General features: G+C 33.1%; 1 protein-coding gene across 2 annotated transcripts; it reads left to right on the top strand.

Moving 5' to 3' along the window:
* The first annotated feature begins 1,767 nt into the window (after positions 1-1,767).
* LOC148943212 (endoplasmic reticulum chaperone BiP) lies at positions 1,768-27,710 on the top strand. Of its 2 annotated transcripts, none has more exons than XM_089101611.1 (9): positions 1,768-1,926; positions 7,634-7,779; positions 9,419-9,650; positions 11,334-11,538; positions 13,577-13,926; positions 17,662-17,878; positions 19,566-19,966; positions 24,021-24,278; positions 27,429-27,710. In XM_089101611.1, exons 2-9 carry the CDS (start codon positions 7,667-7,669, stop codon positions 27,579-27,581), a joined length of 1,929 nt encoding a protein of 642 aa, XP_088957737.1. In that variant the 5' UTR covers positions 1,768-1,926; positions 7,634-7,666; the 3' UTR covers positions 27,582-27,710. The 2 variants fall into 2 exon arrangements, with proteins under 2 accessions (XP_088957737.1, XP_088957738.1); XM_089101612.1 differs by lacking the exon at positions 1,768-1,926 and adding an exon at positions 2,911-2,929.
* The last annotated feature ends 2 nt before the right edge of the window (positions 27,711-27,712 follow it).

Here is a 27,712-nt window from a genome sequence, read left to right as displayed (position 1 = left end):
TTATATACAGTTATGTAAAATTAAGCATCAGCAATTATCGAGAAGACCTGATGAGTCGTTATTTAGGTGGAGGAGGGGAAATTGATATAAAAGGGTATAAGATAGTGGGAAGGTACAGTTACGTCAATTGGGAGGGGATAAGAGGAACATATCCCAATAGATCTTGCACCACACCTAAATTTTATAAAATACCCTTTAGGGATATTATCATTAAAAATACGTTTTTGGTATATTCATTGAAAAAATTGAAGAAAATGACTAATCCGTCCCCTAGGTATTTGAATAATACATTTGCCCATCCCCCTACAATAGCATATTGAAGGCTTATAGGCCTTAAACACAGACGGTGCTACAATGACACCTAATGGGAAGATTTATAATTTATCCGGATAATTAAACACACCGATAATTTTTTGTATGAAACAGAACAAATTGAAGCTTATTAAGATTTGACATACAATAGGCACAAGTTACTGTTGTACATGGTACTAATTAATTTATTGTATTTATATGGTATATCACCGAATAATAGGACCTTCACTAAAGCTGTTCTTTCTGCTGAATTAAACGCCTAATCCTAATCTATAAAACTAAGAATGAAAATTTTGTCAACGCATCCTTTCCCCTTTCGAAAACCACGTAAGCAGTGGAGAATTCAGGAGGGGCGAGGGGGCACGTGCCCCCCAAGCGTAGTCTAAAGTAGTGTAATTTACTTAATTAACTAAATTTTTCGTTAACTAAACTTGTTCATAATGCAAGTTTATCGGATCAACCTCTTTTGCCCCCCCCCCCTAAAAAAAATCCTGGATACGCCCCTGCACGCAAGTCTTCTATAACTTTATTTAAAGCATTGATAAGTCTAAGAACATCATCATACTTAGTAATTTGTTTCCTAGAGAAACCAAGCTAATGCCTCTATAATTAACACATTCACTTTTTAGAGCTTTTCAAAAATCGCTTGGTACTTTCCCTAATCCAAAAATCATATCCATAATCTTCAGACACATTCAATAATCGCCACATGTTGGTTTTGTTTAGCCAAGTTCACATAAAACTTGAAGAAAGAAGGTTGAACCTGGATTTCGGCCCTTTGAAACGGGAATTTTCTCGTTTCTTTAGTTTTTATTCTTATATCTTTACTTTATTTCGTTACAGCTCTAGATTTGTTGAATTACCATTTTGCCTCTAAGCATTCAAAAATCCAACAAAATTTCCAGTTTTACACTTCTTGAAATAGTCTAATGCAACACCATCTCATTATACCTTATTTGTAAGTAGAACTTTAATAGCAACTTAGGATCTTTAGTCGAACACCGTTTTAGACTAGTTGGTATTTGTGTTTGCACAGATCCTAGGGCTTGGATTGAAGAAAAAAATTTAATTGTCTTCTACAAGTATCCGTGGCAATGAATTAAAATTACCAAATTTACATGGCAATTAAGGAAATCACTATTTTGCGCAAACATTTGCCTTAAAGGACTTAAAGGAAGAAGATGAAATATGAAATGTGTGATATAAGAATATTTTAAAAATATTTCATTCAAAAATGCGTACGTTACTCTTCACTCATTGTCATTAATATTGAAGCAAATTAGAGGGAATAAAATCTTAATCGTATTATCTGAAATACGATAATTTTAATGGAAAAATTAATTTTAAAAAATCGAAAATGTGCATATAGGACTATCTTTTATAAAAAATAATCTAGATGGCAATAATATACATACTTGGAGCTAGTTGAAAAGGACACGTTTAAACGAAATAAACCAATCAGAATTCAACACGAAAATTCATGAATAGTTTTAGGAAGATTTCTTCCTTCCAGATCATTCCCAAAACTGTTGTACTAGAATAAAGAACTTTATTGGAGGAGAGACTATTTGTTATTTCAAACACCAATTCACACTAAAGTTCCTGGTTGGTTTGGTGAGTTAGATTATAATTAGTAGGCCTATATATGGTAAAATTCTACTTTAGCCTATCTTGGAAGGGGTTTGGGTTAGGAAAATGAAACTTTCAGGCATGGGTCTACAGGCCAAAGAATGTCCTGGGAAGGTATTTTGGAGTACCTACCTCCACTCCTTCTCCCTCTAGAGGGTCCTGAAATTTGCCTATATGACAGGTCTAGACCTATTGAAATTTTAACAAAACAACATTTTACCTTAATTTTCAGTTATCAGTTTCTTTTCCTCTGGCTTTTAGTTCTGAAAATGCAATTTCTGTTATTTGAGCAGAATTTTAAGTCATATCAATGTTTTATTTTCAAAATTTAGGAAATACATTCATATATCTTTAAAACCTTATAAATTGGGACTGAGCAAAGTTGTGAAGCTAAAAACAATTTTGTTCTACTTCCGTTAAGTAGGAGATCTATTTTGCAAGGTTTCACTTTCATAACACATAGGTTTTTAAAGGTCAGAGACCCTCTAGAGGGAGAAGGAGTGAAGGTAGGTACTTCAAAACATCTGTCAGGATATACTTTAGCCTGTAGACCCATCCCTGAAAGTTTCATTTTCCTAACCTAACCCCTTCCAAAAATAGCCAAAAGTAGAATTTTACTGTTTGTGATTATATGCCAATTCCGGGTTAGGTATATATAGGGGGGGGGGCTGAAATTCATTTCCAATAGAAATGATTATTATATTTGTAATCAGCATAAAAAAAGGCATCAAATGGTGTATTCACTTTCTTCCTAACTCAATAATATGATTTGGTAGAACTTAACCTAACTGTCTTACTAGGTCTATGTTACCTCTTGGTCTTTTCCTAGTGGTTCTGGAGAAAACCTCAAAAAGTAGTAGGCCTACCATTAGATTCTGTATTTCCTCCTTATTTCAACTTTTCTGACAATGTACCCTCTCCTCTGATTGCTTCAGATAGCCTATAACATATTTTTCCATTAATAAGATTCATCTTGGATGTTATAAAGGTGATGCCTAGGCTATTTGACTAAGATATAGTACTGGCCTCCACCCCTGATGACCTTTTACAAGTTTTGTGTTAAATTGGTCATTTTTTTAAATTTATGAAAAAAACTTGACAAGGCTTAGAATCATGCAGAAACAATAGGAATTACATTTTCATAATTAATGCCAATGAAAAGAGATTAATCTCTGGTAGCACAGAAATCAGATAGAATAGAAAGAATAATAGGCTACCATTCAACCACTTTTCTAAACATAAGGATCTCTGCCCTAGCTCCTTCTTGTTCCCCCCCCCCCCCCAAGTCCTAGGCTTTATTTAAATTGTGCTTACTTTGTTTGTAAATCTAGTTCCATTCTTTTTTTGTTATCTGATTTCTATGTTACTTATAAATGTTAGCCTAGCTTATAACCAAAATAAACTGAGTGGTTGAATTTAAACTAATTTTGTTGCAAGGTTTCCTTACTAAACTTGGGTACTAAAATAATGAATGAGTGATTATCATTGAATTCACTCGTCTCAAGTTTGATAAACATGTATTGGATATCACCCATAAGGCAAATTATCAATTACTACATCTAAAGCATACATTTTCTAAGTCTAATCTTCATTCATTGATTTCACTTTATGTATCCACTGTACATCCAATACTTGAGTATTGCTCATCAGTATGGTATCCCCTTAATAAGAGAGATAGTGCAACATAGGGCCACCAAATTCATACCTTACCTGAGATATCTACCTTACCACCAGAGACTGCAGAGACTACTGTTGCCTAGTCTTCAGTTCTGACATGATAAGAGTTGACCTTATAAATACATTCTGCATTGTTAGGAACATTGATAATACCACCCCAACTCACTTTTACAGAATACAGTAGTACCCATCAACACCAACACAATATTTACCCACCATGTTCACAGAAAAGATTAGGTCAAAACTCTTTGTCTTAGCAGAGTGTGAAAGAATTTGAACTCACTTCCATCAGAAATAGTTCCAAGTACCACAGTCCAGTCTTTCAAAAATAGTTTAGCCTCTACAAATTTCTATTCTAGGTCTTATCACAATCTGTTTTGAGAATATTTTTACTTTTGTATTAGCTGGTTTGTGACCAGTATGTTTTCAGTTAGTTTGGTATGCTACTGTATATTTCAGTTATTGTGTTTTCAGAGTGTATGTTTACTGTATGTTTCAGTTACTGTATGTTTATGTTATGTTGTCAACATTGTCATAGACTTTCTTATAATTGCTTAGTGCAACAAGCTTGTTAGAGCTTACCATATTTTGGTACTAATAAATAAATACATTATTCCAAAGATAGGAGCATTTTTTTAGCCCAGAGCAAACACTGTGTTCAACTATATTTTTGTTTTGAAGAAAAGCAATGTAAAATAAAAATAATGGATGAAAGTTTTTTTTTATATGGTATGTTCAAAATACCTACTATCAAATAAAATAAATTGTATTTATTTTACAACTATTTTTTTAATGAAAATTCAAAGCCATAGTGTTTTCAAAGTACCAAGGACACAAAAAATAAAATCTGATTCTTTAAATTGGTTAAGGGGAAACTTACACATACATATATATTTAAAAAACGTATTAAAAACCTATAACTAAATTTTTGATGAAAAATAATTCCATATGCAGATAGGTAGTTTTGTGCTTGGCAGACATTGAGTTAGCTGCCCTCCAATCTTTTTGGTCACAACATAGAAAAAAATGACTGCAATAACACAAAAATTCAACAAAAGAACAAATGAAAGCAAAAGAAAAACAGCATGGCTTCTTAGCCCCTGTAGACTGATCATGATCTGCTCCTGTAATGGTTTCTTTCATAGACTGGTAAATTAGCTTCACATCCACAGCTTTGACTGTAGTTCTCTTTGTGTCTCATAACTGGGTTTCTGGGCCTGTAACTGTTTCTTTCATAGGTCAGTACATTAGCTTTATATCCATGGGTTTAACTGTAGTTCTTGATTCATGGTGCAATAGTTTGCACTTAGGACTTTAAATCCTGCAATCAGAGTTCATATGCTCTTGTTCTCAACTGGTAGATCTTTGAAAAAAAAAATCAATTTAAACAATCATGAATGATATTTATCCAAGACGAGTTTCAAGTTTCAAAAGTCTGGTGAAAAAGCAAAAAAAAAAAATGTGACTATAATTCTCCTTGTATCTCATAACTGGGTTCCTTGACCTTCTACTGGTAGATCTTTTTCTTTTGACACCCTTTCCACTTGGTCCAATGGTTTACACTTAGGACTTTGAATCCTGAGATCAGATTTCATATGCTCTTGTTCTAACTGGTAGATATTTTTCTTATTTTCTTTGGGGTGAAGAATTTCTTCTTCAGATGTAGACCTCTGCCTTTTCTGTTCACAACTTGGACTTTTCTCTAGTGGTATTTTCTTATTATCTAATCATGAATGATATTCATCCAAGACAAGTTCAAGTTTCAAAAGGCTGGTTAAAAAGCAAAAAAAAAAACAAAAACAATTTTACCCAATCATGAATGATATTCATCCAGTATTGAATTTCATATGAACAATTCATGGTGCAGGGGGTTGCATTTAGGACTTGGAATCCTGCAAATTCAAATCTTGGTGGACCTTTTGTAGAACTTGTAGGTTACTTATACTACCATGTAGGTTTCTACTGTAATTCCCTCTTTTCAAAAGTAAATTAATTAGCATAGGCTAGAGTTCATTCTTCACCACCTTCACAAGAAAATTTATCAGTTACTAAGGGCAACAGTTTGTTCTTTTAATATAAAAACTAATTTTAAAACAACAATGGGAAGCATACCTGTTTGTCATGCGGGTGACTGGGGTTTGATTCCCTGTAGGATGAAATCTTTAATATGTTGACTTTAAATATGATTACATAATCTAGATAATTTCGGAGACCACACTGCCTTTCCATGACGATAAATAAAAGTTCAAATAGGGATAAAATCCTTTTAATAGACAGTGTTTTTTATAACAGTGATAGAAATTCACAAAAATACCAGATATTTCGGTCACATATACAGTGACCGTCATCAGTGACCGTCGACTACTGATGATGGTCACTGTATATGTGACCGAAATATCTGGTATTTTTGTGAATTTCTATCACTGTTATAAAAAACACTGTCTATTAAAAGGATTTTATCCCTATTTGAACTTTTATTTATTGATTACATAATCCTGTTTCAAAAGGTACTAGAACTTTTAATTTCTGTTCGAATGTGCCCTCTCGCGACATTATAGGACCACTGGGGCAATACAATCACCCCTGGGGAAAAGAAAAAAATAAACACCCATCCATGATTTTTCTTCTGGCAAAAAACACAAAATTCCACATTTTTTGCAGATAGGACCTTGAAACCTCTACAGTAGGGTTCTCTGATAAACTGAATCTGATGGTGTGATTTTCATTAATTCCATGACTTTTAGGGGGTGTTTTCCCTTTTTTTGAAAATAAAGGCAAATTTTCTCAGGCTCGTAACTTTTGATGGGCATGATTAACCTTGATGAAACTCGTATATTTAAAACCAGCATAAAAATTCCATTCTTTTGATGTATCTATTTGTGTCAAAATTCCGTTTTTTAGAGTTTTGGTTGCTATTGAGCAGGATTGCTCCTTACTTATAGTTGGTTACCACAAACTGTTTGATAAAAATGGGCTAGAACTTTTGATTTTCGATCAAATGAGCCCTCTCCTGATCAATAGTTCGATATGATTACCCCGGGGGAAAACAAATAAATACGCATCTGTGATCTTTATTCTGACAAAAAATGCAGAATTCCATATTTTTGTAAATAGGAGCTTGAAACCTCTACAGTAGAGTTCTCTAATATGCTGAATCTGATGGTACGACTTTCAATAAAATCTTGATTGATGTTTAAATGATTGAAATGATTATATTATCATGGAGCTCTAGAAGTGTAGCTGTTCTGATTACTTTAGTAAGACAAATTCTGAATTAGCATTATTCAAGATTAAAGCTTCAAATTATTACTTGCTTACACAAACATCTTCTCTGAAAGACCAGTTAAGCTATATTATTCTGTTATATTTATCCCTTTAGTTGACTATTGACCTGTAAATTGATTTCTTATTTTGTTCTGTTTTAAAAATGTCTTTTATTACTCAATTTTTACGTCTTCCCATTAGCCTATGTTTGTTGAATAGCCCAACTAAACTTAATGGGAATATCATCCTATTGATTGTTTAATTAATCAACAATCAGCTGAAGATAAAATAGGTGTTGCAGATGTTGATTGGGCATGTTTGTAAACAAGAAAAGTTTCTACTTGCCTCTTTCATGATTCAAGGGTGGCAACAATGGAGAGGGTTTACACAACATAAAATATTAATAATTGTATAACAACCAAAGAAAATTGCGGTTTTCAGGTATGAATAGATTAAAGATGGAGTCAGGGGGTAAAAATGTGTACATTTTGATGTCTTTGGTACTTGAACACTTTTAAATATTCACACCCAATTTTTAGTATTTTATGACAGTGGCTACAACTTTCTAATCTATGGCGCTAAATTTGAATTTATGCTTTTGGAAATAATTTCATAAAAACAACAATTTCAGGTCAGTATGGCTTAGAAATGCTTCAATTCTCTAATCCTTTTCTTTAAACAGTTTTTTTGTATCTCTTTTTCCATTGATAGAGTATTTTGATAGCTCTGTGATTATTTGTTTTCTTTTCAGCATATAGACTCTTGTGAAGTGGTTATATAAGCAATGAAAATTTTGGTGCTTCTCAGCCTATTGGCTGTGGCTTTTGCAAAAGATGACAAAAAGGATAAAGATATAGGAACTGTCATAGGCATTGATCTTGGAACAACCTACTCATGGTATGATTTTCTTATATACCATTATTATTGTTATTCTTTATTATATATTATTATTATCACTTGTTTATATTATTCCTTAATTTTATTTTATGTTATTTTTTGCTCTGCCTGCCTTTATTATTTGTCTCAACCTGCCTTTTGTTTACATACCATGAGCAACACTTATAAACAACGAAAACAAAAACTATTGGTACCAAGAAGGATTTTTGTCATTTGAATTGGTATGAGGGTGATAGAAAAAGGGAATAAGACTATGGAACCCTGATTGCACATGGATACATTAATTCAGGAAATATTATTTAATCTCAAATTTGATACATGTCCTAATGCTCTTGTTGGATTGTAGTAGCAGTACTGACCATTGTACTTCTTTCTTCTTCTTTTTTCTTATTTTGGTTTAGTTTTGTTTGGAAATGTGTGCCCTATTCACCTTTAATCATGTGTATCCTTTAAAATCTATTTGTCTTCCAAAACCAGAGATCAGTTTCAATGATATATCTAGATTTCATGTCAGCTTTGATTAATGGTCCCCTTCCTCATGTCTCGAATTTTTATTCTTTTCAATTTTTATTTAATTCAGATCTAAAAATTTGTAACAGTCTGCATTTAGAATGGTTTGCCCAGTCATCTATAGACATATGGAACTATAAAAATCTAAGAAACCTAGATTAAATTGTTATTATTTTACAAAAAACTAGAACATATTTTCTAAAATATGGGATATTTTCTTTCGTGCTTTAGATCACACATCTTTCAATGTTGGTTGCAGAAAAAATAAAAGGCTCTCATTTGTAAAAGGAGAAGACCAGTCTAATTAAACAGATTAGAACATATTCTGCAAACGGATGCTTCATTTTTCATCCTCTAGGTTATATATTTTTCATCAATGGTGTCAGAAAACAGAAAAAGGTATACTTGTTAAAAAAGAATTAGTCTAAATTGTTAGTGTTATAGAAGACTAGAACATATTTTGTAAAATATGGAAATTTATTCTCATGCTTGATTTGTTTATTTTGTTCACAGGTGGTGTCAGAAAACATAAAAAAGGTGCACTTGTCAAAAAACAAAATAAATTTGATCTATATTGTTAATCTTAACATAATAGGCACATTTTGAAGAAAAAAACGAAACAAAGCTGATTTTTTTGTGCTTTATGAAAGATTATGATATATTTTATGAACTATTTCCATTTTTTACAATATACTTGTAAAATACATTATTTTTCATGCTCTAGTTTATACATTTTTCAGCAATGGTGTCAGGAACCAAAGGCTCATTTGTGAAAAAAAAATCTAATATAAATTGTTGGTCTCTTATAAAAGACTAACCATATTTTGTAAAATGTGAGAACTTATTCTCATGCTTAAGTTCTTATATTACTCACTGTTGGTGTCAGAAAATATAAAAGAAACACATTTTATAAAATGTATATAAACATATTTGTATAAGGGTTAATTTTTTGCTGTTGTTCTCATAGATAGATATTTCTTTTCAAACACTTTTTACAAAAAAAATTATACTTATCTACCAATCAATACCTTGATTGTACTTGAAGTTCCAAAGGAACAGCTCTGTTCAGTGATTTTGAGTGACACAAAAGTATATTTTCTTTTCATGCTCATGCCTTTATATTTTCTAGTGTGGGTGTCTTCAAAAATGGTCGTGTTGAAATTATTCCAAATGACCAAGGTAACCGAATCACTCCATCTTATGTTGCCTTCACAGCAGATGGTGAGCGCTTAATTGGCGATGCTGCTAAGAATCAATTGACCACGAATCCCGAGAACACCGTTTTTGATGCGAAACGTCTGATTGGCCGTGAATGGAGTGAAAAAACTGTCCAAAGTGATATTAAGCTTTTCCCATTCAAAGTAAGTGTTGTTTTTAATTTGATAAATTTGATGTTTTAAGACTTTGGACAAATAATTATTTAGTAATTAATAGTAACTAATTAATAAGTCATTCATAAGTAAGTATTTGCGATTGTTTTAAAGTAGTTTTATTATTTTTTTAAGACTTCCTTCAAATCTTCCCCTGTAATTTTTATTAACAATTTCATTGTCTTTAAGGGCATTACCAAATATAGGCTTTCTCCATGAACTCTGAACAACCTGCGAAAATTTATTTATGTTACCACATTTTCATTTAGATAAAAGGGGGGCAGTTATTTAGCTTACCTATTGATTATTTGGGTTCAAGTCCTTTTTTGGTGTGTTGTTTCAACTAAAAACAGTCACTTTACAGGGGAAAGAATTGTTTTAATTGGGTTTGTTAATTGGATTGTTTATATTCAGGCTGAAGGACTTAGGCCTTGTTTTAATGTCTTGTATGTCAACTAGAAAAATGTTATTTTACGGATTCTTCTCTTTTTGAAAAGTCAGGCAGTTAATTAAATAGATTATTAGTTAAATTATTTATGTTAGTGCAGTTTAATATTTCAATTGGGAGTGTTAGTTAAATTAGCCTGTTGATTATTTAGACTTAGACCTTGTTTTAATGTGCTTTATGTCAACTAAAAGGGCTATTTTACAAGATTTCTTTTTCTTCTTTTTTTAATTGGGATATCAATTAGATAGATGGTTTGATTCCTCAAGCAAATTGTGTACACTAAACATTCGCGAAAAGGCGAATGTTCTTGATTGAAACTATATGCAAAGCACATCATATCTGATCCAGTTTCAAAGATATTGCTCTGCATATTAATAGGAGATTATATAGGTGATATTGTTTTAATGTTTTTGAAAATCATCTAAGCCAGGCGTGCCTTATGGTCAATCGGCAAATTTTAATGTCCTTGCAGTTTTTTTTCTTTTTTTAGTATAATCTTATTCATAGTTATATTAATATGAAATTTTGAATATTCAGGCAAATATTTTCTCCTTAAGTAATTACAAGTTGTCTGAAATTCCATTTGGGTAATTTATTAATTTTCTTTTGTAGTAGCATAAAGAAATATTTTTGGCATTATAGCATATGAATGATACGATAATCTAATGATTCTACTATTATGATTTTTTGGGGCTCACAATCTAAAGGTTCCTTTTTAGGTTAACAAAGAAAAAACGTTTCAGAGATTTTTGAAGTTTTATTACAAGATTGATGCACCCTATTTATCTTACAAGATTGATGCACCCTAGTCTTGAATACCTAATCAATCATGTGAGGCTGTGAAATTACGTAGCCGAAGCCAATATTCCTTTAGATTACTTTTACATTCAGGATCCTGTTAGTTTCCAGTCATCAGAGTACAATTTCTTTTGCCTCGCAGTTAGGGAATCGAGTTGAAACTTACTCTCTTTTTTATGGGGGGGGGGGGGTTAAAGACTTCAAATTTTGTGTTTAGGGGAAAGGAGTAAACTATTTTCTCCCAGTCTTCACAAAAGTTAAACGCTAAGTTCTTTTGTATACCTTTCGAGCTGTAAGATTTTCGGCAGGATCAACAATAAATCCCATTGAATTAATCACCACAGCGTGGAAAGCTTTCGCTTGTCATGCACTTGGTATGAGCATCCTGGTATAAAAAAACTGCTAACTTTATGATTTGACTTTGTTAGGTGATTGAGAAGAGTAGCAAGCCCCATATCCAAGTGGAAACGAAGCAAGGCACTAAAGTTTTCACGCCTGAAGAAATATCCGCCATGGTTCTTGGTAAAATGAAGGAAGTTGCGGAGGCGTATTTGGAGAAAAAAGTGACACATGCTGTGGTAACTGTACCCGCCTACTTTAATGATGCTCAGAGACAGGCCACTAAAGATGCAGGTAAGATTTTTGCTTTTTTGCCATAGATAGGCACTTTCAATGACCTTGCAACCAGGCCCTGGTTTGTCACTTTTATTTCTGATTTTTCCTCATAAGATTAATATATTTCTCCCTTTAAGCTTGATTTATGTTCTCTCCTAAGTGTAAATAAGCAATAGGCTTGTAATAGCCTCAGGACTTTGTGTTGGGCCTCCTCATAAGTTTTAAGTATAAAGTTTCACAAATTAAATAGTATGTGTCATGAATGTTGGAATATAAAACTATTGGAGGAGTTGAAAAAAGAATAGGTAACCGTTTACTGGTAGATATCAGTGGGAAGTTTGTTCCCTTTTTTTCACAGAATTTTAAGATCTGCGTATTTCTTCACTTATTTCAAACATAATTGATCCTCTCCTATAAGTGGGAAATGGACAATAGGCTTTGGACCCAGAAATGCATGTTAGCTATCCTCATAACAAGTCTACTTTGATGATTCTTGACTGTAAAATTTTCCCTCTTCCTGTCTCACGTGCTTACAGGTTGGGTATGAATTGTACCCATAAGATTATTACAAATGGTTATCTTATGATTGATTACATACTTATTACTAATGTGTAATTAACTGTGTATTTAATTGTATTGGTAATATTTTTTTTTTTTTTTAAAGTTAGTGTCCTGTTTTTGTTTATTGACCCCAAAATTTGAATTTGTCCCTTCAGGGCTTTTGAGTTACTCTTTAAATAAATATATTCTCATTTAATACTATTAATAATTTCTTTATTTATATTACTTATTATTGATATTAATTAATTATTAATATTATGCTTCAAAAGTAGTACATTTATTATTGCAATAACAATGCAATTTTCCAACTATTTTTCTCAGGCATGCTCATTGGGCACTTAATGTGCCCATTTTCTCAGGCACTTATTGAAAGAGGGAAATTATAGATTATTATGTCAAAAATTCATTTGGGACTTCCTCGTGTGCATATTCTTCATCATGTAGTATTAGTTAGGCTAACGCTAGTTTATTAGTCGGACTGTTCTCAAATATACTAGAATCTTTTTTTTTCTTTTTTTTTATGGAATATAATCTTCTCGTGAGCAGTTTGTGTTGTGCTAAATATCACTTTATGTAATTGATAATGCCGGTCAGGGTCGTATCCACAATTTTCGGAGGGGGGGTATAAAAGGATTTTTTGGGGGGGGGGTGTTACAAAAAAAAACTGTAGAAACGCATCAAAATCTGTTTTTATTCATTTTTGTTACGTTTTTTACGAGTTGGACAAACATTGTTTTGGGAGGAGGGGGTCAACCCCCCCCCTAAATTGTCAATGCAACTTGTCAGTGTCATTAATATCGGCGTTGTTTCCTCCCAGGGGATATTACACAAAGTAAGATCAGGCTGTTACAAGCAACCTACAAAAATATAAAAAAGTAGTGAAAACTTATAATATAAATTCATACATAAAAAGGAAAACTTTTTTAACTGCAAATAATTATAATGTAATAAAATAATTAATGTAATATAGCATAACTAAGACTCCTTAATTAGAATAAAAAGATTTGGCGACAAGTTGCACTAAAATTCGATGACACAACATAGGTCGAATTTCTTTTGTGGCAACTTAGTTTTCCCACTGGAAAAAATAAGGTCTTCACCTAGATGCAAAGTTGGTTCACTTCTGTTTCAGATCTGTGTTGAAAAAAAATCGAAAACAATTGTTTTTGTTAAGGATGTATTATTTATATTTAATATATATTTATTTAACATTTAATATTATTTACATCTAATATATATATATATTTATATTTAATATATATAAAGATATATATTTAATATAGAGTGCAATTATCGACTGACATTTATTTTCCAAGCAGTTTTTGGTATTTTTTCGATTGACATTTTGATGCCATTGTAATATACCAACATGAAATATCACTAAAATTTGACATGTTGACATGGTTTGGTCGTTTTGGCTTTGCTTAATTTACAAAAAAAAACATGTGTGAAAACTTAAAATAAGATGCATTTATTTGCTGGCCCTATTTTCCAGGTGTTATTGCTGGCCTGACGGTCATGCGTATTATCAATGAACCAACTGCCGCTGCCATTGCTTATGGCCTTGATAAAAAGGAAGGAGAAAAGAACATTCTGGTGTTTGACCTGGGTGGTGGCACTTTTGACGTCTCATTGCTAACAATCGACAATGGTGTATTCGAGGTGGTTTCTACGAATGGAGACACTCATTTGGGCGGTGAAGATTTCGATCAAAGGATCATGGAGCATTTTATTAAATTGTATAAGAAGAAGAAAGGAAAGGATGTCCGTAAAGACAACCGTGCTGTCCAAAAACTACGACGTGAGGTTGAAAAGGCTAAGCGCGCCTTGTCTTCTGCTCATCAAGTAATTTTTTATTCCTTTTTGTTTTACCTTTAGGCTACTATTACTTTTTATAGATCAAGTTTTTTTTGTAATTATTATTACTTTTTTCTTTTAACTTTTCCTATTGCTTTTTTATTATTTTACTTTTTCTTATTATTATTACTTTTATCTTATTTCTTATTACTTTTTCTTATTTTTTTTAAAGTGATTTTTTTTTGCTCTCCAGCATGAATTGCTTGGACGAGATTGCTTAAAATCGCATGCTTAAAATCGATTTTGCTTAAAATCGATGAATTTACTTAATTTTATTATGCTTCATATTAATTTGTTAGGGAATAATTACCATTCAAGTCTGAGCAGTATAACTGGTCGATCAATTTTGACAACCGTGTGGGTTCTAAAGCCACTATGGAAAAGATAAATGGGGTATATTGGCCATCCATAGTCAAATCGCATTTCCTCCAAGTAATTAGGGTTGGAGTTGTACACACCATAAATTGTTACTATCTCTGTTGAGAGTGTCTCAGTAACCAGTTTCTATTTACCACTGTTAGAAAAGTTACTCTTAACGAAAAGATCCTAAATGTGTTTCCAAAGAAGTTGAAATTTAAGACGTTTCATCGTAATAACTATTTTTTGCAATAGCCTTAACATTTATTGAATTTGATCGATAAACTTCGCTTTAGGGCATTTTTGGGGGTGGGGGTGGGGAGGCAGTTAAGCATTGTCCAGATGTTGCATAAGAAAAGCTTTTGCTGTCATTTTGATAATCTAGTAGCCAATGTTATTGTTGAAAGAAGGTTGTTTTGGTTGTCCGTTGAGGGCTGTAAGGGTGTAAGATTATTCCATTTTTCTACCATTTCGAGTTTTTTTTTTTTTTTTTTTTTTTTGCTTGAACCTTGATAGTTGGATCTATAATTTGAATATTTTTTCTGGAATCATAGGATTATCTTTTAATTTAAATGGTGTTTAATTGATTTATCAAAATTAATTTCAACAAAGTCAAACAAAAAGTTTAAGTATGGCTTCCAATAATTAGATTTACATTCTTAAATTTATTTAAATGCTTTTAATTCAGTCATGTTCAGTAAAACTAAATTCTGATATTTATTTTATTTTCAGTCATAACTTTAGAGATCAGTTAATATTTTGATTATATTATATATATTTCATGATATATTTTCTATTATATATTTGCTTTATTATATATTATACATATTTGATTATATTAGTGTTCTTGATTATGTTGTATTTTGCTCATATTAGTATTGATAACTTTGCCGCTTCAAGTCAAAAAATTATGGGTTGAGAGCGCAGATCAAATCGGAAAGGCCACCGGTGTCACCCTTTAGATTAGAATAATTAATTTAAGAAAGACCTGCCGCAAGTGTGTCTGATTCAGAATAGTTCTTATATATATTATATTATTTGAAAAAAAACTACGTTTTCTAAAGAGTTAAAGAGGCTGAGTCAAAAGTTCGAACCTTAAAACGTAGAGGGATTAGGAGGTACAGTTGGGGGGCTGCCGCCCCCCCAAACCCCCCGCTTTCGCAGCCTTTAAATAAAAAAATTTTTTTTAACTGAAAGTAAGGAGCGACATTAAAACTTAAAACGAACAGAAATTATTCCGTATATGAAAGGGCTGTGCCCTCCTCAACGCCTCGCTCTTTACGCTAAAGTTTTTATTGTTTAAAAAAAAGAGTTGTAAGAAAAGTCAAACTTTAGCGTAAAGAGCGAGGCGTTGAGGAGGGCACAGCCCCTTTCATATACGGAATAATTTCTGTTCGTTTTTTGCCATCATCACACAATGTAGGGTAGATTTATTTATCTTCTAGGGTATATTTATTAAGTCACTGAATTCTTAAAAAAAAAATAACGTTACGTTAGGTACTGTGATAACTTAGTCTTTATAATTGAGTGTTTTTGTCTACATTCCTTTTTCCTTAAAGCACTGACCAATTCACAAAAATGTAGGGGGGGGGATAATTTTGTTGTTTTTAAAGGAAATACCAAAATGGCATATTTTTTAAAAATGTTCCAAAAACAAGCATTTTTTCAAAATCTAGGAAGAGGAAAACTTCTAAGGGTGGTGGTGGGGGTGAATTCCCCCCAACCCACTAACCCAATTTTTCTCAACTTGGTGTTTCACACAGTGAGCAATCACTGGCAAATCTTCAAATGCAAGCAAATGTTGACGGCATATTCTTACCAAAGTTTGTCCTTGCCTTCAAGAGGAGCAGTACGTGGTGCACAATCAACCATCGACAGACGTCGTGACTTTCCAGAAGCAATAAATGAAGTTGTAGAAATAAACCCCAATAGAAGATTTACGTATGGAGAGTTAAAAATACTTGAAAACCATGATGCTTCTGAAATATTACAGGCGTTGACCAGTAAAAGAAAAGACTTTGCAAGTATAATTGAAAAAGAAATGAACTTTGACCGTTACAGTCAAGCTATGAAACTGTTAGCTATAGTGTGTGAGTCAGAAGTGCCAGATCTGCACGAGCATTTGTTTATTGACCTTTTAATGATGGCAATGAAGGAAAGCTTATCCTCTAAATTTCAGCCCGATCAGACAACGTTAAAGGGGGGCTGTGGTGGGAAAATATAACATGGGCTCTTATAGGAAAACGAGGTTTTTCGTAAATGTAAATTCGGGGGATAATTTTTTCAGTCTGAAAATATCATAAGGCCCTAACAGGTCGAATTTCGCCTCATTCACCTGGATCCGTTGCCAACTGTGGCCTGCAGGCGTGGCTAATAAAAAAAAAATGAACTTTGAGGCTACATCTGGTTTTTGGAAGGAGTGATCGGATTGAGCTGAAATTTCGAGGATAAGCTCCCGGGCCCTAGAAAAACTTAACCTATAAATGACAACCCCCTCAGACACTTTTACCGAGGGGCTGAGGTCAGAGGGTTGAACCGTCCAGCCCACTATTGCCCATGAAGATAACGTTGAAGGGGGGGGTGAAATTTTTCACATGTCTTAATTTGAACTTGGGCTACAAACTGTGATCACAGCTGTCTCTCTGCGACCGCTAGGACCGGAAATCGCTTAACATTGTGGTGGGTCGCCTCTTTATAGAGGCACAAGTGTGCCTCCTTGATTACGAAACTGACCTTATCGTGTTGAGGTCTAAACAAAAGAGTGGACAACTTAAAGTTGGAACTGACGCTAATTTAAAAAAAATATCGCTAATGTCACCTAGCATTTGACGTTTCGTGACCTTTTTTTTAACTTTGCAGTTATGTTTTGTTTTTTTTGAAACTGAGATCAGACACTTATTACTGCACTAATTTTGCCCATTGATTACGGTTAAAAACGGCAAGTGCTAGATGGGACTGGTGAAATTTTCTTCGACACTAGTGCCGGTTTCCACTCTTTTACAAGTTACCCATTCTATTTGGTCTGTTCCTAACTTGTGACTTAAAAATTTCAGTTGCCATATTTCTTCATAATACAGCATTATTATAAGACTTAAGATATTTTGCTAAATGGTTTTCCTGAGAGAATTATAAATAAGCGAAGTGTGTGGTTCACTTTGAGACTAAAGGGATATCGTTGATTTTCAGAGTAGATTGCAGCATAGGGTTGACAATATCCTGGTTAAAGTGCAAGCTAGAGTTTAGTTTCTGAATTCACTGCCACATCAATTTTCTGAAAATGGCAAGCTATAGAATTTGTATACTTAAAATTAAAAGCCATTAACTATGAATGATGAGATATGTTTATAAACTTTCGTTTTCTTTCAGGTTAGAATCGAAATTGACTCATTCTTCGAAGGTGACGATTTTGCTGAAACCTTGACCCGAGCCAAATTTGAAGAGTTGAATATTGACCTGTTTAGATCCACCTTGAAGCCAGTTCAAAGGGTAATGGAGGATGCCGAAATGAAAAAGACTGAAATTGATGAAATTGTCCTGGTTGGAGGGTCCACTAGAATTCCCAAGATACAGCAACTCGTTAAAGGTGAAAATTTATTTATTTTGCTAATGTATTTCTTATATTTATCTTGAAGACTTTTTTGTGTCTACATTTTTGATCTTGTCTTAAGGATTCTAATGTATTATCTATTACAAATTTATTATACGTTTATATGGTATTATTGTATGGTTATTTAATTATTGTTATATTTTAAAGTATCGTGGAATAAAGAAATACCAAAATTCGTATGCAATATAAGGTCTTACTTCCTAGGTTTTAATCCTTATAAGGCAAACTTTACTTTCTTATTCTGTGGTAGAATGTTTGATATTTGCTTTCAGTGAACTCCAGAGTCAATTTTTAATATTAATAATTTTTTAGTTTAGAAACAACTGTCATTATAGCTAATTCAAAGTAGCAACTAGCATTTATAGAAAATTATAGAAATTTATAGAAAATAATCTTTTAGTTTAGAAACAACTGTCATTATAGCTAATTCAAAGTAGCAACTAGCATTTATAGAAAATTATAGAAATTTATAGAAAATAATTCTTTAGTTTAGAAACAACTGTCATTATAGCTAATTCAAAGTAGCAACTAGCATTTATAGAAAATTCAGAAGGCATCTTTTGTTAAGAAAGTGTCCTTCCAATTTGCTTGGATTTTTCCTTTCATCCATTGAAAGGAAATATATTTTTTATATATTTTTTATAGAATTTATATATTTTAAGCTGTGACCACAAGAGACGTCGTGCTTTTATTAAGAAAGGGTCATTCCTCTCTTTCTACAAGAATGATGTTAAATTTAGTTAATTAAATAGAAATAAACAAACTTTTCTTGTTTTATTCTTTCTATACAACGCTTTCTATAAAAAAACCTTATATGCCCCCAGGGCGTAACTTACAACCCTTACCCTAAGGGCTGTGGGGGAGTGTCCTCCTCAAAAATATAATTTCTATGTGCAAATCAACTACGCTGAACAAAATGGCTATCTCAAAATTTTGATTGGATGTGTTTCGGGAAATAGTTAGCCTGGAAGGGGTGTCAGCTGCCTTCCAATCACTTCCGACTGTTAAAAAGGGCACTAGCCATTCCAATTTCCAATCGAATGGGCCCTTTTCGAAGTTTCTACGGCAACTCCTTCGATACGAAGAACCCTGGTCTAAAGAAGTCAATAATACGTTGTGCCAACATCTTTCTTTACTTAGACAGCGCTATTGCGCTGCCTATGAAAGGGTCATTCCTCTCTTTCTACATTTTATTCAAGAATGATATTAAATTTAGGTTATTTAATAGGAATAGGCAACTTTTCTTATTTTATTAAGAAATATGCCTTCTTCCCTCTTCCCTGAATGATAAGTACTCGCTACTGAATCAATACTTATCGAAAATCGCTAAAAAGATTTTCTGATTTTAAGGAAGAAATAGGAAAAGGCAAAGTTAAATATTCATCTATTTATCATAAAAATGTAGTTCGTAAAATATGTTTATGCATCGACTGTAGAATCGGTAAGATAGTTAAGAAAACCCATATGTGATCTGTCTAATCATAAGTGTATACATATATGAGACCACACCGGTGAAAAAACAAAGAATGATTTAATGTGAAATTCTATATGATGCGGAGAAATGTTATTTTTATTTTTACGAGAAATAGTTTTGTTTCTTTGCCTGTATTTTTTGTCCATTGTCTACAAGGACCCTTCAACTTATTTCACATTCTTGTTCCAGAGTTTTTCAATGGCAAAGAACCCAGTCGAGGCATTAATCCCGACGAAGCAGTAGCATATGGCGCTGCAGTCCAGGCTGGAGTTCTGAGTGGTGAACAGGAGACTGGGGATATCATCCTTCTTGACGTGAATCCCTTGACCATGGGCATCGAAACTGTGGGTGGAGTGATGACCAAATTGATTCCTAGGAACACAGTCATCCCAACGAAGAAGTCGCAGATATTCTCAACAGCTGCTGATAATCAAAACACAGTCACCATCCAGGTATTTGAGGGTGAACGTCCAATGACCAAGGACAATCATCTTTTGGGAAAATTTGACCTGACAGGCATCCCTCCAGCACCACGTGGTGTCCCTCAGATTGAAGTCACTTTTGAAATTGATGCTAATGGAATCTTACAAGTAAGTATTGTTCTTTTTTTAGGATTCTCTCTGGGCAACTTGTTTAGTTTTCTGAACCTGACAAGGAAATTACTGACTTGAATTACTACTGCTATATTTTACTGTTACATCTAGCTTTAAATCTGTTGGGTACTTGTCTATTAGCCAGAACCCACGCAAGAAATCAAGTTTGGTTAATTCTAATGAAATAAAACGAAATATGATGAAAATACAATAGTTTAGAAACAAATTTGGGCTATATATTTGCACATTAGGGGGGTGGGGTGGGGGGTAAAGCAAAGCATATATTAAATACGTAACCTAACCTAGGTACCTTGGTAACCTAACCTAACCTAGGTACCTTGGTAACTTACCTAGGTATCAACCGAGGTTGATAAAACATGTTTGTTTTGTGGTTGCAATTGTTGCATTCTTTATTTGTGGCAGCTAATTTCTTTTTTGTATTTTTAGACACATATTAGAAAAAAGGCTAAAATATATATAAAAAGGGTAATAATACAAATATATAGATGTTAAATAGATGGAGATAAATATGAATAATAATAAAAAATGGATAAAAGAAAAGACACTATCCGCTTGCTATAAATATACTTGTATTTAATTATCAATTTGACTTTAAGCACTACTATTCATTTAATGAAAATGAAGCCCATTGTTGAGATAGTTGAGATAGTGCATCCTTCGTTATTTTAGCATTAATTATATTTCAAATTGTTCTATTTGTATCTTGTTTTCCAGTGATATTCTGACTTGGTTGCCGAGTCTCAACGCTTTTGAACCGACTACGACGTTTAGCGGCAATTTTTCTAGGATTTATGCCGTTACGGGTCAATTTGTTCCATATAAATTATACACTTTTTTATTGGATTAATATGACCTACTGTATTTACTTTCCAATTGTCAGTAATTAACTGTTCAATTTTAATTATTTAATTTGAACAAAATGAAACCAATTATAACAACAAAATGTATGAAAATCTTTCAGCTTCTTCTGTGAAAACTGTAATTGTACTTTTATTTTTCCTAGTGTTCGTGTTTTAATTTAATTAGGTTTTGCTTCAGTAGGGGAGTTTGTAATATTCGTCTTCATATAGGTTGCTATAAATATCGAGTCATTACATTTAGTATTTCGTCATCAGTTGGGTTTTGATAAAAACCCCAGGTATTTGATCAAATGACTGGTTTTACTGTCTTATTATGACTTAAATAAAATGTAGGTATTACATTAAAAAAAAGCCAACGAATTCATTTTGTAGGTTTTATTATTTCTGATTTTTCCCTCCAAGTCTAGGGAATTGAATTTTGAAAAAAAAAAAATGAAGATGAACACCCTTGTGGCTAGAGAAAATAGCAATTTTTTCCTTGTGGTAAAAATGAGTGCTTGGGAAATTGAAAGGCCTCTGGGTGGTGGGAAATAAATGAGTTTACTTGGGAGACAAAAGAAGATCAGCATTTTGATAAACTGGGATTTCTATTTCCTTAGTTGGAAATGAGCAATAGTTTATGTTTTATCTGGCAGACGAAAGTTGTCATTTTTACAAATTAGAATCGGGGATTCAAACGATTAATATAAATTGTAAGGCAAGGCCGTATCCAGGGGGAGTTAGGGGGTTTGAAACCCCTCCCCCTGAAATGTTTGTCTGACTCGTAAAAACGTACCAAAAATGGATATAAACATATTTTTTTATGTTTTTTTTAGATTTTTGTGTGTTTTAAATAAGGTCCTTTTAAATAAGGACTCTAAGACTTGCCTTGATTTGAAAGAATTCTACTGGTTGCCGTATTTTCTTAAGAGCTAATGATCATTTTAGCCCTATTCTTAGGTTCAAATAAACCATTTTTTTCTGTATTATGTTATAGGTAATTATTTGATTATCTCTTAGTCATTCATATTAGTTAACAAATACCCTTAGTTGGTTCCATTTAGGTTAAAAGCAACCAACACTTTTGGTTTGAGCAATTAAGCATTTTTCAATAACCCTAGTTGTGATTTAGTTAGCTTCGAGTAAGGTTAGATCCTAACTTAAAGAATCTTCCTTCAGTAGGTTAGTAAAGGTTTTTAATCTTGTACTTGATTCATAAGAATCTATTACCTTTCCAAAACGGAAAGAAATTGTATTCTTTGTTTGTTGTTTCGATAAGTTTTGTTGTATGATATGATGCCACTAGCACAATTTGGCTTTATGGGACATGACTAATACCCAAATTCATTTAAATTTAACGACAAGAGCTGTGTAATCAAGCACAAAACTCGCATTTTGTATTTGTTGAAACTTTTTTGTTCCCTTTATGGATTGACAGTTTATGCGAATTAATTATTCCATCGACTTTGATAAAGGTGGTAGTCACAGACACACACATTTGCTTTTTTCAGGTTTTTTATTTTACTTAAATACTAATTCTAAATATTTTTGAAAGCATCCAATGAGGAATCAGTAAATTTTCTAATTATCTTTTTTCTAAAAGTACAATTTCATGAGGAAGTGTACCTTTCCGATTAGAAAGCACGACTTCGGACTTTGCAGCGTGAAATTCCAGACCAGATTTTAAATATTCTGCTTGTAGCAACAAGGAAAATCACTTTTGCATGGGTAGCATTGATCTGTCTCCTTTTTTCAACAGGCCTAGCGGGCTACCAGAACATTATAGAGATAGATGCTTAATGGCTCATTCAAAAGCTATTTCACAAATCTACGTGTTGTTATAAATTGCGCCGTCTGAAATTGCCATATGGCACTAAAATGGCACCAATTATTTTAAGCACCAGGTTTAATCGAAGTTGATAAATATGCTCTCTGGTCCCAAATTCAGTGACGATGGTCATTTCAAACTTGGCTCGACTTTTATTGCCTTTAGTTCCCACGTACTGCACTTGACGGAAACGGCAGTGATTTTGCAGATTGGGGATGATTTTTAACGCAAAACGTCACGTAACGTGAAACGTGAAAGCATCTAATGAGGAATCAGTAAATTGTTTATTTATCTTGTTAATACCTTGCGTTTTCTGGCCTCAATATCTCCCTAGTCACTTTGCTGATGACATTTTTAACATTAGTCGAACTTCGGACAAAATTTCTGGAACTTTCCAAAAACTGCAAGCAGAATATTTAAATTTGGTCTGGAATTTCACGCTGCAAAGTCCGAAGTCGCGCTATCTAATCGGAAAGGTACACTTCCTCATGAAACTGTAAATTGGAATTCTAGGATCTACTAGTCTGACCAAATCGTTTATCTTGGTATTCCCATTGGAAATACCGTTTCTCATACTCTCAGACACCTCATACTTCCTTTCAAAGTGTTGAAAAAATTAGCTTTTCATATTGAGCCTTTCATTTCATAATTCGTGACTTTTTTGGGGCTATTTTCCTTTTTCAAACGGATGGCCGTCAATGACAGTCTAGAAACTTAAGATTTACTTTTCAATTTATTCATTGTGAAAAAGGATGTATTTCGGATTACTAGACACTTTTTGATTCGCTGCTGCCAAAGGGGCGTTACTGTAGTGTCAAAACCATCCGAAAACTGAATTTATTTTCCTGAAAGTGCTTCGCCTCTTTTCTTCGGTCGTGGCTGTGCTTCATATCACGTATCTTCAGCTAGCGTCGTCGCAACTGAGACATCAGACGCCTTTTTGGATTGCAAAGTCGGTACTTTTAATTATACAGGACACACCCGAGAAGTGAAATTAGGCTAACTCTGATAAAATATATCAAAATATGATGAAAATACAATACTTTATTAACAAAATTATGGGAAGTCTGCCACCCAGAATGCATTATATTAAATACCTAACCTAAGAAAATACCAACTCTATATATTAAATATTTAATTAAAATGTACCTACAACGTAGTTTTTCCACTGAGCCTAAGCTAATTGTCTCCGAATACAGACAGTTTAACCGGTTTTTGTCAGATCTTGCAGATAAAAATTTTTGAGTGTCTTTTGAATAATTAAGAACCGCAAAGTCTTAATTTAAAATGTGTATAAAAGCCTTTGATTTAGAACTTCTGCAGTTACCGGGGCGATCCAGTTTACGTATGTTTTATTTTGTAGGTTTCGGCTGAGGATAAGGGAACTGGGAATAAGGAAAAGATCACGATAACAAACGATCAGAACCGTCTTACCCCTGAAGATATTGAGCGTATGATCAAGGACGCCGAACGTTTTGCCGATGAAGACAAATCACTTAAAGAAAAGGTTGAATCTCGCAATGAACTTGAATCCTATCTTTACTCATTGAAGAATCAGATTGGTGACAAGGATAAACTTGGAGCCAAGTTGTCAGATGAGGATAAATCTAAAATCGAAGAGGTAAACACAAATTCTGGAAACTCGACTCCTCCCCTCTTCAAAATATTTCTTTGACTCGTAAATTTGTTTTCATAAACCCTGAGCCTGTATCGACCCCCTTCCCCCTGGGACATTTTGTTTGTGGTTATCCCCTTTCCCCTAAAAAACAATCCAAAGTTGAAGAGATAAATCCAAATTATAAAGTTCTCTACAAATTATGGGAAATTTATGGTGATAGCAAAATTTGGAAATTTGAACATCAAAGAAAATGTGGCCCATTCTATTTGTGGTATCAAAATACCTTAGGAGTGCCGAGGACATCAAAATAAAAATGTTCTAACCCCCCTCCCCCTTCCTTATGGCTCATCTTGGATTTATTTGATCGAAAATCGGGGTTTTCTATTTTGTTTTTCTTGGTCGTTTCAAAATTGGAGACTTGTGGGCAGTACCATATTTTCGTCAGTGTTGTCACTTGAGCCAATTAAATTTCACAATGCTTTTCTTCCTAAAAATTCAAACATCTATAACGTTTTGACTCCAAAACAACTACACCTCCTTAATCTGTTTGGTGCTTATTTTGGATTTGGTGCAGATGCTTTTTTTTGCTGATTATTTCCTCAGCTTTTTTTGCTCATGCAACTACCAATAAATCGCATATGGAGGTCTTTTCCATTAAAAATTTGCATGCCGATTTTTCAACTTTTTAAGGTCTATTGTAAGGTTGTGTGAGTTGCTGCTTAACCAATTTGAGCAATTGGAATTCATTTCACTGTCCTTGTTACTTCAAAGATTCTTGCCAGTTTCCTCATTTCTTTTCTAAGCACAGGGTTTAATAAACTATTGTTGGGAGGTTGATGGTATTTTAGTGATCTTTCTTTTTAAGCCTAAACCTATCGGTATGTTTTTAGTTATAAGTAGTCTGAACTTCATTGCTTCAGCTCACACTCAGGTCACATATCTAATCACCTTAGAAATGTGACCTTAAATTATGAAGAATTGGACTAATATTTCATTCAATTTGTCACCATTGATTCAGGGGCTTGGGAAGAACTTAGTCAATATTATTATTAGTCATTATTTCCTGTTAAATTGGAGAATTTCGAAACAGCAGACAGATGCTCAAATTTCCTGTAACAAACAAGTTTTGAGCAAGTACAGTAAGATGTATCTGAAAGAAATGTCACTATTTGAAGAGGTACTAGCACTACAAGCTACGGAGAAAATCACAAATATAGGAAATTGGGGAGCTCTAGAAGGGGCCAACTGAAAATTTACATAATATTGATAATTTTAATATATTTTGTAAGATGCTTAAGATATCTGAAACCTATCAACAAACGCCAGCAATCCAATGACATGTTACAGAACTGTTTTTTCAATGTTGTCAAATACAGAGGTTTTGCTAATTAAAGCTGATCATGCCCACGCTTAATGTTCACCTGAACAGTGTTAGACAACGCAGAAATCAAAGACATGTTTTGCTTACAAAATTTAGATTTGTGAAGCACTATTATTCACCAGTGTTTAAGACTTATTTCACACCATTATTTACACTACACTTATTTACAGAGATAGATGCCAATAACAAAAGCAGAGTGGATAAAATTTGGCATCGTGATCGCGTGTCTAGTAATTATGTGTACCTGGTGTGCTCTGGTTAATTTGTATGATTGGATTAATTCTGACATAAACAATAACATGGGAGCCTCAGATGAAGATAGTTATAGTGATGTTACATCTGACGCAGAGTGATAACACCTCTTTGGTCTTTTGGACCATCTTTTTTCGCCATTTTATAATTTTAATAATAATTTTATATATTTTAGACATGTTTTGCTGACAAACTTTAGATTTGTGGGGCACTATTATTCACCAGGGTTTAAGACTTATTTAACACCATTATTTACACTACACTTATTTCCCTTTCTTGTGCTATTACACAGAGTTTGGCAAACCAATTTGTAACTGGGGGGTGGGGGTAGTATGAATGACAGAGTAACGTCTTTCTATTATTCATTCTTCTTCGCCATATTATTGCATAGATTGTTTTGTCTCCATTTTTGAACCATCTTACCGAACTTTGGTATTATATGAACTCGAGTTCATATTTTCGTGAATATATTTTATTCTCCTCCAGCAATTTTAAATACCTCCATCCATTGGCCCCGAGAGAATTATTTCGATTTGTTCTCTGAATTATTTTACCTTTCATAGGCTAGGCTCAAATCAATAAAGAAAGTCATGGAAATTCAAAAACTACTAAATAACCCTGGTTTATTAGGCTTTGGAATTGTAAATTGGTAACATGAGTGACCTGGTTGGTTTTCACTACCATTTGAAAATAGAGACGTCACGTGATGTTCGTAATAGACTTGTATTTTTGCCACCTGATTTGTTAATCGTCATCATTTATCTTCGTTATGCCTTCTAGTTTTTGTTATTTGCCCTATTCATTTTATTGTTATATTTTACCATCTTCATTTCCCTTTTGCTGTCTTAAATTCTACTATCTTTATGAACATTTTTCTATCTATAATTTTACTATTTTATTTCCCTTTGAGTCGTCATTTATTTGCTGACTCCCATTAATCTCTCTTTCTATTGTATTTATATATTTATTGTTTATACGTCTCATTAAAACAAAATATAAAGAGGGTGGGGGGAGGTGCGTTTTGCAAGTCTCTAGTGTAGAAAGGTTAGATTTTTAGTAAGAAATTCCATAATATTATTTATAAGTACTTTTTTTCATTGTCATTCATTTTTTTTTTCTGAAGGGCTTTGAATTCAGTAATAAAATAAACAGTTTTTATGGTCATTTCTCCTTTTCTACAAACTTCTTTACAGAATTAAATTCAATGCAAAAATGTGTTTAGATATCTGGTTTCTTGTATGCTTTTTTTTTCGTATCAATACTTTCAAAAGGTCTTGATGTTTTCAGTATCCGTCAATTTATATTGTCTACATCGAGAACCAGAAGACTTATTTTTCCTAAGGTTATAAACACGTGAGTTTCAACTCTGTCCATCTACCAAATTACATTTTGGAAACATCAGAAGATTAAAAATTGAAAGATTTAAAGGTTTCAAAGATTAGTTTTAATGGTACTTTTAAGTATTGTCCATCTCTAGCATCAAATAGTTTTGTCTGTAGCTAATGAAATCGCTCTTTTAGGTGGTCGAAGAGAAAATAAAGTGGCTAGAAGAAAATCAAGATAACGAGGCGTCAGAATTCAAACGAGTAAAGAAAGAAGCTGAAGATATAGTGCAACCGATTATCGCCAAACTCTACCAACAAGGTGGCGGTGCTGGTGCTGAGATGCCTTAGGAGGAAGGTGAACGGGACGAACTTTGATTTGAACCAGTTTGCTTTAGGAGGTTTTGTGTCGTAATTTATTTATTTCAATGGATTTATTTCAGTCAAACTTGAATGACAGATAAACGTGAAGGTTAAAACAA

Source organism: Artemia sp. Qi Xiang Cuo, chromosome 15, assembly GCF_049724085.1.
Source record: "Artemia sp. Qi Xiang Cuo chromosome 15, ASM4972408v1, whole genome shotgun sequence".
Classification (NCBI taxonomy): Eukaryota; Metazoa; Arthropoda; class Branchiopoda; order Anostraca; family Artemiidae; genus Artemia; species Artemia sp. Qi Xiang Cuo.
Note: the sequence above shows the minus strand (reverse complement) of the source record. Positions and strands in the feature narration are given on the sequence as shown.